General features: G+C 39.9%; 1 protein-coding gene across 4 annotated transcripts in view; it reads right to left on the bottom strand.

Annotated features, from left to right (window-relative positions):
* Positions 1–5,757: 5,757 nt before the first annotated feature.
* Positions 5,758–12,551, bottom strand: part of ptpdc1 (protein tyrosine phosphatase domain containing 1) — a 48,727-nt gene continuing 41,933 nt past the window's right edge. For all 4 annotated transcript variants that reach the window (XM_003223975.4, XM_062969957.1, XM_008115568.3 and 1 more), the window contains 2 exons: positions 11,943–12,053; positions 5,758–6,531 (listed from right to left, as the gene is read on the bottom strand). In XM_003223975.4, the coding sequence (XP_003224023.1) occupies positions 6,415–6,531; positions 11,943–12,053 (228 nt within the window). In that variant the 3' untranslated portion in view covers positions 5,758–6,414. The remainder of the gene's footprint in view (positions 6,532–11,942; positions 12,054–12,551) is intronic.

Raw genomic sequence — 12,551 nt, 5'->3', positions numbered from 1 at the left:
GAGGAGGCTTTGCTAGTACCCTCATTCCAGGAGAGGCGAAAGGAAACAGAGCAGAGATGTCGTTCAACTAGATTAGCTGCCAGAAATGCAGCTGAGTAATTAGGAACTGCCCTAGCAGCTGTGTGGGGACCCAGGTGTTGCACCCCAGGGCAGTGTGAGCACTGAAAACCAGACAAAGACCAATAAACATATAATATCTTTATTAAAACAATTATAAATCCAGAAATGAATAGGTGGAAAGGTTGAGCAGATAATAGTCCTTTATGAAAAGGTATGAATTAGTCCAAAGAATTGAAGGGAAATGTCCAATAATATTGTCCAAATTCCAGAAACCGAAACATGCTCAAAACTGTTGGAAAGTTCTTGAGCAGGGAAAAACAAGGAAGCAAGACTGAAATAACAAGGTCCAAAGTCACTAGGAAATCTTTGATATCCAGGCAGGAACGTGATGAAACAGAGGCAAAACTTGGTTCAGGAGCTAGGCAAGGAAGTAGACTTAAACTGGGTCTACTCGGGAGTTGCGGCTCTGCTTGGCCGCCAGGATCTGGAAACTTGGCTTGGAAGAAACAGGAGCTAGAGTCAGTGAACCTTTCTCAGGAAATCACAAAGTTGACACTGCGAAGTGTCCACAGTGTAAAGCACTTTTATGGAACTTAGATTTGATCACAAACAAGGAAAGCCAAACTCCCTAAAAGTTCCCAAGGGAAAACATTCTATCCATTATCCCCTCGAGATGCCAAGCGGTTACTCCTGCGGAGTTCTTGTTTCTTAGATCTCTGGCGATGCAGAAACTCCCTTCTGTTGAAGGACACATTCTCTGGGGAACTAAGAACATCTGGTTCTGCCATAGGAGTAATATTTTCACTTTCTTTCCCAATTAAGGAATCATCCGAGCTATCAACAGTCAGCAGCTGTAATTGGAAAGAGCTCTGTGGACTAGGTAAAAAGTCAGAATAAGCTTCCTCCTGGTCATAGTTCATTTCTGGATCAGGTTCAGAAGCCAAAGGTGGCTGGGGCTATAAAAGCAGAAGCAGGTGCAGCCAGCTCTTGCTGGTTACAAACTGACTCTAATGCCTTCACTCTCTGTCTGCCTGCTCCAAGGCTACATCTGGATTTATGCCTGTTTCTTTGTCTGAAGTAAGACTTCCTGGCTTTCTTTTGCTTTATTTCACTGAGTGTACTGTACTTTATGTTTTGATGAAGTAAAGCAGTTTTCATTTACTTACCACAGTGTCTTAAGGCTGTTCTTGAAAGACAAAACAGGACAACTATCTATATATATAAAAATGTTCTGACAGTTTTCCCCTTAACTTAAACAACAAAATTTCTGGAGCAAATAACACCAAATTTGGCAACAAAAGACATAGTCATCCGGTCTGTGTTTTTATATTAAAAAAAAAACAAGAAAAATAGTCCAAATTACAGAAAATGAGAAAGAGCCTTTCTCCCTTAACTGCCAGTTAGAAAGGTAGGCTCTGCTGCCTTTAGCCCCCCCCCCACTGCCTTTAGGCCCCACCCCCTTCGTATCCTAGCAACTCCCTCAGCCAAGATGGCACCCAGGGGACAGGCACTAAGGCCTGATCCACACTGCCTATAAAATACAGATTATCTGATTTGAACTGGATTATATGGCAGTGTAGACTCAAGGCCGTCCTACACAGCTATATTACCCAGAATATAATTCACAGTATATGCTTAGAACTGGAATATATTGAGTCCACACTGCCATATAATCCAGTTCAGTGTGGATTTTAAACACCTGTGTAGAAGGGACCCCATATAATCCAGTTCTAAGCAGATAATATATTATAAATATAATGTGTAATAATTACTGTGATATAATAATACAGAACAATATAATCTCTAAAACCAGGACAGTAAAAAAGAGCAACACTCTGAAAGCAGGGAAATTGGGAATTCCAGAAAGGAAACAATCAGGGCCAGCTAACACCTCCCAAGAAAGGATTCTTCCAGAAATGAAGCTGAGAAGTGAGAGAAGCAGTATGTATTACCAAAGTCATTATTATTATTATTATTATTATTATTATTATTATTATTATTATTATTATTGTGTTGCTGTGAACCATGAAAATGAACAGAATCTGGCTCCAAGTATTCAAAAACACTAAAATCAGAATATATAAAAATTACTGTGGTATAATAAAACAGAACAATACAATCTCTAAAATCAGAACACTAAATAAAGAACAACACTGGAAATAGGGGAATTCTATACAGGAAACAGTCAGAGCCAGCTAACACCTCCCAACAAAGTATTCCCATCACCAAAGTCTGGCAAAACCTCTGTTTTCTGAGGGCCACAGCCTTTCTTTTAGTGTGTGCGCTCAAGCACTGCATATGGGACTTCATCTACACAGACAGTAGAAGCACATAAAATATCGCAAAGAACAACTCTGAAAACAAGGGAATTCCAGACAGGAAACAATCAGGGCCAGTTAACACCTCCCAACAAAAAATTCCCCCAGGGAGGAAGCAGCCAGGCTTTAAAGCTGAAAGGCTATTACATGCTAATCATTTTGGCTAATTGCAGCATTCATACTTGCCTCCAACAGACAAAAAATGGAACAATTAGAAATATTGTATATTCACAAGCTTTAGGAAATAATATTCCCCTAGTGGCGCAGTGTGTTAAAGCGCTGAGCTGCTGAACGTGTGGACTGAAAGGTTTCAGGTTCGAATTAGGGGAGCGGAGTGAGCCCCCACTGTTAGCCCCAGCTTCTGCCAACCCAGAAGTTCGAAAACATGCAAATGTGAGTAGATCAATAGGTACTGCTCCGGCGGGAAGGTAACAGCACTCCATGCAGTCATGCCAGTGGCCACATGACCTTGGAGGACAACGTCAGCTCTTCGGCTTAGAAATGGATAAGCACCAACCCCTAGAGTCAGAGACAACTGGACTTAATGTCAGGGGAAAACCTTTACCCTTTACCACCAATTCCTCATATTATTTCCCATATCACCATACTTTGCCACAGCAACGCTTGGCCGGGCACAGCTAGTTCCAATATATTTGAGCTGGGATTGTTTCCCTCCTCATTTTACTTTTACAGTAATCCTATGACACGTTAGGCTGGGAAAAGTTAAATGAGTGTGTGCTTTCAAGTTGTTTTCAATTCTAGCAGCCCTAAGGTGACCTGACGGCAGGGTTTTCTGGGACTGAGAATGTGTGACTCTTAAAAGGTTAGCCAACAGTTTTCCATAGATCAGCGGGAAAATCGAACCTTGGTCTCTGGAGTCCAACATTCAAACCATTACAACACATTGGTTCCACGTGGGGCATTGTAAATTTCCTGAAATACTAAAAATCAGGACAAGTCATCCCATTGTTTCCAAAGTCTAATAATAATAATAATAATAATAATAATAATAATAATAATACCAGTAAAAACCAGTACAAGAAAGCCACACTACAAACTAGAGCTGACAGCTGGCACAACAAAACATTGCATAGAAAGTTCCTTGACAAAATTGAAGGAAAAGCTGATAAGGAGAAGACCTGGCTCTGGCTCACGAATGGGACCCTGAAGAAGGAGACAGAAGGCCTGATCCTTGCAGCCCAGGAGCAAGCCATCAGAACAAATGCAATTAAGGCCAAGATCGAAAAATCAGCTGATGACCCAAAATGCAGACTGTGCAAGGAAACCGACGAAACCATTGATCATATCCTCAGCTGCTGTAAGAAAATTGCACAGACAGACTACAAACAGAGGCACAACTGTGTGGCCCAAATGATTCATTGGAACTTATGCCTCAAGTACCACCTGCCAGCAGCAAAGAACTGGTGGGATCACAAACCTGCAAAAGTATTGGAAAATGAGCACGCAAAAATACTGTGGGACTTCCGAATCCAGACTGACAAAGTTCTGGAACACAACACACGACATCACAGTTGTGGAAAAGAAAAAGGTTTGGATCATTGATGTCGCCATCCCAGGTGACAGTCGCATTGACGAAAAACAACAGGAGAAACTCAGCCGCTATCAGGACCTCAAGATTGAACTTCAAAGACTCTGGCAGAAACCAGTGCAGGTGGTCCCGGTGGTGATGGGCACATTGGGTGCCGTGCCAAAAGATCTCAGCCGGCATTTGGAAACAATAGACATTGACAAAATTACGATCTGCCAGCTGCAAAAGGCCACCCTGCTGGGATCTGCACGCATCATCCGAAAATACATCACACAGTCCTAGACACTTGGGAAGTGTTCGACTTGTGATTTTGTGATATGAAATCCAGCATATCTATCTTGTTTGCTGTGTCATAATAATAATAATAATAATAATAATAATAATAATAATAATAATAATAATAATAGAATACTGCTAAGGAAAGATATCAGAACTTTCTCTGAATCATGAATCATGGTTTGACACTGAGATTCCCAACCTAGTGTCAGTCTTGCTTTTGGGAAGACTATTAGTGATAGAGAAAATGTGTTATACAGTGTTCCCTCACTTATCGTGGGGGTTAGGTTCCAGGACCACCCGAAATAAGTGAAAATCCATGAAGTAGGGAAGCTATATATTTATACATTATTTTAGTAGTTATACACTGTTTTAAGTCTTTATCAACCAATTGTGTGTTGATAAATTGCCTCCTTCTCCCATTGCCACTTGGGCTCCCTTTCTCTCCCTTCAGCTTCTCCTTCCTCTGGCTGTAAATTGTAATTTTTTATTATTTATAATATTTTAGAGTTTATTGAAAAACCGCAAAACTGAATCTGCAAAAAGCAAACCACGAAGTAGTGAGGGAATAGCAAAGTACGTCTGTATTGTCGTTGCTCCTGTCACTTATTTTGTACACATTCCAATGCAACAAAATGTCATTTTATCCCTTTTTATCTCACAGAAGATAAACTAGGTTGGATGAGTGCAAGAAGCAGATAAACAGCAATCTGGAATCATAAGGGCTGCTAGAGCAGGGAACATGCTGAATTAGATTATATATCGAAGTATTCCTGCCCTAAGGCTCTAAGAAAGCATGAATCACCAGGAACTCATCATCTTTCTTGGCTTGAGTAGGAAATGATGAAAGTTTAGAGCATTTCATGTTTCATTTTACTCTTCTGGTCTCGGAGCGATTACAATATAGGTCTGCCAAAAGCAAGAAGTGAAGGTACCATCAGCAGGGGCTTTGAGGGAAAGGGCAGTGTTTGTTTCCCTTGCTGCCCCTGGCCCAGCTCCACTTGGTGCTGCCGGACTCCATCTTGACAAGCCTCCATTTCGGCATCTTGGGGTCAGCACAGAGATACCGGCATTTGTTTCTTCCAGCCATGGTCCTTGATTCACCTGGGCCCTCTCGAGTGAACGCTGCCACCGCAACCCCAGTTTTTTGTCTCATTTCTCCCGATGGAACATCTCTTCCATTAAAACTATGTTTTAATCTATTTTACTGCATTTATATGTTTGAATTATTTTATAATTTGATATGTTATATTATTTGTTGTATAATGCGGCATTGAATTTTGCCATAATCTGTAAGCTGCTCTGAGTCCCCTTCGGGGTTGAGAAGAGCGGCGTATAAATATAGTAAATAAATAAATAAATAAATTAAACTTCTGTTTTTCCAGTAGGTGGGGATTTTTAACCTTACAATGTTTTTTTAAGAATCAGAAATTCTCAATTTCCAGTGAAGAGTCTATTAGCTTGTGATTGTCCATCTCTGTATTACGAATTATGTTTAAATATTTGCCTACAAGTATGTTTAAGTTTGCAATCAGTCCCTTTATTACTCCTAAGAAAGAGACAAGTATGAATGAGTGTTTATTCATCAAAGTAAAGGCAATACCACTGAGGTACACATCAGAATGTATACTTAAAAGGGTTAATACAGAGATACTTAACTGAATAAACCATTTCATAACATGGCACTGAATGTATGGCAGTAGTTAAAATGGGAAAAAACAGTGTCTTGATTCCAGCTGTTATTCTGCCAGCAGGAGCAGCCTGAGAGGCGTTTCACCCAGAATATACCCATAAGCAGAAGGAGGGATTTTTGTGTAATCCTCTCTCTTACTGAAACCCCCAGTGCCACCTACCCCACTATTTTTGGGGCATCCCTACAAAGAACGGACAAAGACTGTTTTCTTCTTCCTGCAGCAACTCTATCAGAAGCATCCTGCGGGCAGAATGAGCCCTTCTGCCTATGGGAGGCTTATGCTGGATCCAATTCATAGCTTATTAATGAGAAACTTTCAAAAACAAAAATATATATATTTTACAACACAAGTCAAATACCAAATGCCACAGTACAAACCAAAGAATGGCAACTTAAGTATCAATTTATAGACATATGTAGATATAATAACTTAACACAAACCAGGAGATACAAAGTACAGAGTAAATTAGAAGTAGCTTTGGAGGACTTCAGAAATCTATAGCTTAGCAGTGTAAGCATCATAATGGCTTTTCTGATCCTTCCTTGGAAGATTTTCTTTGGTGTTCCAGAATCTGTTTAAAAACATTCTTCAAAATGTTGTAAACGTATGCTCCGTCTTCAGCATCACAGCTCATCTGTTGAAGTTGAAACCAAACTTAATTACCTTGTTAAAATATGGCATCTAACTATAGTAGGACGAGATATAAGATGCAAGCACCTGCTTTTTCAAAACATTGGGAGAATATAGTTTTACTAATTATTTGAATAATTTCTATATTTTTTCATGCCGCAATTTGATCTATAATGACTATTAGATGTAGCTAAAAGAATTAAACAGAGCAGCAGGAACAAAATGTAAAAACATTTCTGAATTAGCTGTTCAAAGCTATTGTGAAGTATGACTCACAATTCCTTCTCTTCCAATTACTTCACCTATTTCACGCTATATTAGAAGAAATGCTGAGAGGAATACAATTTACTCTTTTGCCTCCTGACAGTCAAATAAAAGCACAGTAGGACTTCAAGAACAGAGCAGCTATTCTACATGGGCAGATTGACACTGCATATTATTTAATGTAAAAAAAAAAACAACAACAGAGAAATTTAAAAGGCTGTTTTGTACTACCTGGGATAAACTGGTCCACATGATGAACAATAACTGAAGTAAAATGTGCATAAGAAATCAGATTATTCCAAGCCGAAGTTTCAGCAATCCTTTGCAGGATGGTACACATGAGTAAGTCTTCCCAAACCAGGGGTGACTTTTAACTGATCTAAGAAAATGAACGCTAGAAGGCGTCATGCCATGAATACAAGGTCTTTGTGAAGTTCTGCCAGAAGCACCAATGACTAAACAGCATATGCCAGGCTGAGCACAAAACCCAGCAGTGTATTACCCCTTATGGCTAAGACTGAAGATACTCCCAGAAAACATGCAATTAATTAAGATGGACATCTCCATATGGGAAGGGATGAGGCTCTTGGTGTAGGTTAAAGCTAGCCAGATTCAGTGCTTAAAAGGGGATTCATAACAAGCACTGATTCGTCTTTCGTGTTCCTTTTTTATTTTATTGTCCAATATTCCTAGTAATGTAAGTTCCGGCTTAAAGTTTATTCTTGTTTTAAGGATTTCTTGGATTACCCCATTAATTTGTCTCCAGATGTGTTTACCCTTTTTATAGGACCACTACATATGATAGTAAGAGCCTTCATGGACTTCACACTTCCAACACTTAGTTATTCGCACTGCAGTACATGCTAACAGCTGCAAAAATACTATATGCTCAAAAGTGGAAAAGGACAGAAATACCAATTATCATGGAGGAAGAACCCACCCAAACCTCTCAGACAGATGGCCATCCGGTTTAGTTGTGTTGTTATAGTCACAATGCGTTGTTGTGAGTTTTTTGGGTCCAGATTGTGGTTTTGTGGTGTGGTTGTGTTGTTACAACCGGGAGGGAAGGCTTTTGTGTTGTGTTGCCAAGTTTCGTATTTCTGGGGCGTTTAGTTGTGTTGTTATAGTCACGATGCGTTGTTGTGAGTTTTCTGGGTCCGGATTGTGGTTTTGTGGTGTGGTTGTGTTCTTACAACTGGGAGGCAAGGCTTTTGCATTGTGTTGTCAAATTTTGTATTTCTGGGGTGTTTAGTTGTGTTGTTATAGTCACGATGCGTTGTTGTGAGTTTTGTGGGTCCAGATTGTGGTTTTGTGGTTTGGTTGTGTTGTTACAACCGGGAGGCAAGGCTTTTGCGTTGTGTGCCAAGTTTCGTATTTCTGGGGCATTTAGTTGTGGTGTTATAGTCATGATGCATTGTTGTGAGTTTTGTGGGTCCGGATTGTGTTTTGTGGTGTGATTGTGTTGTTACAACCGGGAGGCATGGCTTTTGCGTTGTTTTGCCAAGTTTCGTATTTCTGGGGTGTTTAGTTGTGTTGTTATAGTCATGATGCATTGTTGTGAATTTTGTGGGTCTGGAATGTGGTTTTGTGGTGTGATTGTGTTGTTACAACCGGGAGGCAAGGCTTTTGCGTTGTTTTGTCAAATTTTGTTTTTCTGGGGCATTTACTTGTGTTGTTATAGTCACAATGCGTTGTTGTGAGTTTTGTGCATCCGGATTGTGGTTTTGTGGTGTGGTTGTGTTGTTACAACCGGGAGGCAAGGCTTTTGCATCGTGTTGTCAAGTTTTGTATTTCTGGGGCATTTAGTTGTGTATCAAGTTTCGTATTTCTGGGGCGTTTAGTTGTGTTGTTGTAGTCACGATGCATTGTTGTGAGTTTTAAGGGTCCGGATTGTGGTTTTTTGGTGTGGTTGTGTTGTTACAACCGGGTGGGAAGGCTTTTGCATTGTGTCGCCAAGTTTCGTATTTCTGGGGTGTTTAGTTGTGTTGTTATAGTCACGATGCGTTGTTGTGAGTTTTGTGGGTCCAGTGTGGTTTTGTGGTGTGATTGTGTTGTTACAACTGAGAGGCAAGGCTTTTGCGTTGTGTTGCCAAGTTTTGTATTTCTAGGGCATTTAGTTGTGTTGTTATAGTCATGATGTGTTGTTGTGAGTTTTGTGGGTCAGGATTGTGGTTTTGTGGTGTGGTTGTGTTGTTGTAACCGGGAGGCAAGGCTTTTGCATTGTGTTGCCAAGTTTCGTATTTCTGGGATGTTTAGTTTTGTTGTTATAGTCACTGCGCCCGCAACTTTATCCTTTTATATATATAGATACTAGCTGTGCCCGGCCACGCGTTGCTGTGGCGAAGTATGGTGTTATGGGAAATAAAGTATTGAGGAATTGGTGGTAGTTAAGGTCAAGGGTAAAGGTTTTCCCCAGACATTAAGTCCAGTCGTGTCTGACTCTGGAGGTTGGTGCTCATCTCCATTTCTAAGCCAAAGAGCCGGCGTTGTCCGTAGACTCCTCCAAGGTCATGTGGGATGACTACATGGAGCGGCGTTACCTTCCCGCCGGAGCAGTGCCTATTGATGCACTCACATTTGCATGTTTTCAAACTTCTGGGTTGGCAGAAGCTGGGGCTAACAGTGGGGGCTCTCTCCGCTCCCCCAATTCAAACCTGTGGCCTTTCGGTCCAGAAGTTCAGCAGCTCAGCGCTTTAACACGCTGCGCCATCAGGGGATATTATTTCCTAAAGGTTGTGAATATACAATATTTCTGATTGGGTTTTTTTGTTTGTTGGAGGCAAGTATGAATGCTGCAATTAGGAAAAATGATTAGGATGTAATGGCCTTGCAGCTTTAAAGCCTGGCTGTTTCCTCCCTGAGTGAATTTTTTGTTGGGAGGTGTTAGCTGGCCTTGATTGTCTCCTGTCTGGAATTCCCTTGTTTTCAGAGTGGTGTTGTTTGCGATATTTTATGTGCTTCTACTGTCTGTGGCCCTGAGAAAACAGAGGATTTTCCAGACTTTGATGATGGGAATACTTTGTTGGGAGGTGTTAGCTGGCCCTGATTGTTTCCTGTCTGGAATTCCCTTGTTTTCAGAGTGGTGTTGTTTGCGATATTTTATGTGCTTCTACTCTCTGTGGCCCTGAGAAAACAGGATTTGCCAGACTTTGATGATGGGAATACTTTGTTGGGAGGTGTTAGCTGGCCCCGATTGTTTCCTGTGTGGAATTCCCCTGTTTATTTACTGTCCTGGTTTTAGAGATTATATTGTTCTGCATTATTCTATCCCAGTAATTATTTCATATTAAAGAAGAATCTCACTTATCCAACATTCGCTTATACAATGTTCTGGAGTATCCAACGCAGTCTGCCTTTTCATAATCAATGTTTTTGTAGTCAGTGTTTTAAATTCCTTGTGATATTTTAGTGGTAAATTTGTAAATACAGTACAGTAGAGTCTCACTTATCCAACATAAACGGGCCGGCAGAACGTTGGATAAGCGAATATGTTGGATAATAAGGAATAAAGGATAACCCTATTAAACATCAAATTAAGTTATGATTTTACAAATTAAGCACCAAAACATCATGTTAGACAACAAATTTGTCAGAAAAAGTAGTTCAGTACACAGTAATGCTATATAGTAATTACTGTATTTATGAATTTAGCACCAAAATATCACGATATATTGAAAGCATTGACTACAAAAATGCGTTGGATAATCCAGAACGTTGGATAAGCGAGTGTTGGATAAGTGAGACTCTACTGTAAATACTACATAGCATTACTGCGCATGGAACTACTTTTTCTGTCAAATTTGTTGTATAATATGATGTTTTGGTGCTTAATTTGTATAACGATTACCTAATTTGATGTTTAATTGGCTTTTCCTGAATCCCTTCTTATTATCCAACATATTCACTTATCCTGCCGGCCTGTTTACGTTGGATAAGTGAGACTCTACTGTATATTGATAATCTTATATTATCTGCTTAGAACTGGATTATATGAGGCCCCTTCTTCACAGCTTTATAAAATGCCCACTGAAGTGGATTATATGGCAGTGTGGAGTCAAGATAATCCAGTGCAAAGCAGATAATATAAGATTATAAATGAGTTATATAGCTGTGTTGAAGGGCCTTGAGTCTACACTGCCATATAATCCAGTGCAAATTAGATAATCTGTGGAAGAAGTCTAAGTGAGGCCTAAATCTGCCTGTCCCCTAACTGAAACCTGGCTGTCCCTTGGTTGCTAGGCAACCAAGTGGACAGAGATTAGCCCTCTAAACTGGCAGCAATTGGATAAAAAAAATTATTGCTCTCCCTCTAATTAGGACTTTATTTTTCTTTTCTTTTTGTTGTATCAACCTTGAGGCGTGGATGATGGGTTGTGTTGTCAAATTTTGAGGTTGGGGGGCCTGTACTTTTGTTGTTTTGTGAATTGCCGTGATGCCATCACTCTTTTATATATATATATAGATATATATATATAGATTGTTGTTAGGTGTGCCTGCATATATACATATCGTTGTTTATTTATTTCCAATATTTCTATCCCGCCCTTCCCACCTGAAGGGACTTAGGGCGGCGTTATTTGTTTATTTGTTTTTTTCTGTAAAAATATTGGGGGATGAATCCTAATTACATATAAAACCTGGATGGCTTTAGCTGTGGTTAATATCATTCCTATGTTCTGATATGCCTTCAAGTAAACACTGCCTTATGGCAACTCTATCATAGGGTTTTCACATTAAGATTTCTCCAGATAATTTTGTTATTGCTTTCTTTAGGTTGAAGGAATAGTGCACATTGTGGCAGCCCACTCCCAATATCTTAACTCTGATTTCAGACATTCTGGTATGTTGAGCCTTAGAATGGGAGAAGCATTTTACTATATTCTCTTGTACTCACCTCCATAATATATCTCCCATAGAACTGGATGCATCTGACTTTCCCAACCCATAAATCATAGGGATTCACATAGGTGGAAATACCTTACCACAAATGGATACCCTAATGCTAGCTGCCCCTATAACATGGTCAATTCTCATTCACTGCAAGAAATGTCAATTTAAAATAGATTATCAAGATGACTATGGTAAGCCTGCTAGCCTACCCTTCAGCAGCTGATTCTCTCATAACCGATTGCAATATCTTATGCTACTTACCTTTGTAAATGCTTTAACAGCTCGATCAAGAAGCATCTCTTCCACATCAGTTGGTATGGTCTGTAAACCCACCACACAGTTTAAGATGCACAGTATAGTATGGTATTTTCCCTGGTGAATCAAACATCAGGTTTTTAATTAGGATATGCTTTTAAGAGTTTTATATCAAAGACATGTGAGCCACAATCCAATACTGTCCTTTTAAGTTAGTGGGTTAGATCCAAACTTGGATTCAATGAAGTTCAAGTCAAGCTGAAAGAAGGGGTCCTGGAGGATCCCACAAATCTGATTAGATTTGTTGGAAATGGGGCTGCTGGAAATGGAATTGATACCTTCAAGAAAACTGGCAACTTCTAATTGGAAGGTTTCCTGGGATCCCAGTTCCCTCTACTGGAGTCCTTCCAACAATTGGAAGATAACTATGGATCCAACTCAATATATTTAACTACACTTAGTGTTGGACTTTTGACTTCAACCTATTCATAAAACATGCATTATCCTCAGTATGTATACAGTATGTATATGAGAACGATAGATTATGAGCTGCCGAACAGATAGGGGTCCCATTAAAATTTTTGAATCCAACAAGAACTGGCAAGAGTTGGCTTA

This window comes from Anolis carolinensis, chromosome 2 (assembly GCF_035594765.1).
Source record: "Anolis carolinensis isolate JA03-04 chromosome 2, rAnoCar3.1.pri, whole genome shotgun sequence".
Classification (NCBI taxonomy): Eukaryota; Metazoa; Chordata; class Lepidosauria; order Squamata; family Dactyloidae; genus Anolis; species Anolis carolinensis.
This window is presented reverse-complemented; position numbering and strand designations above follow the sequence as displayed.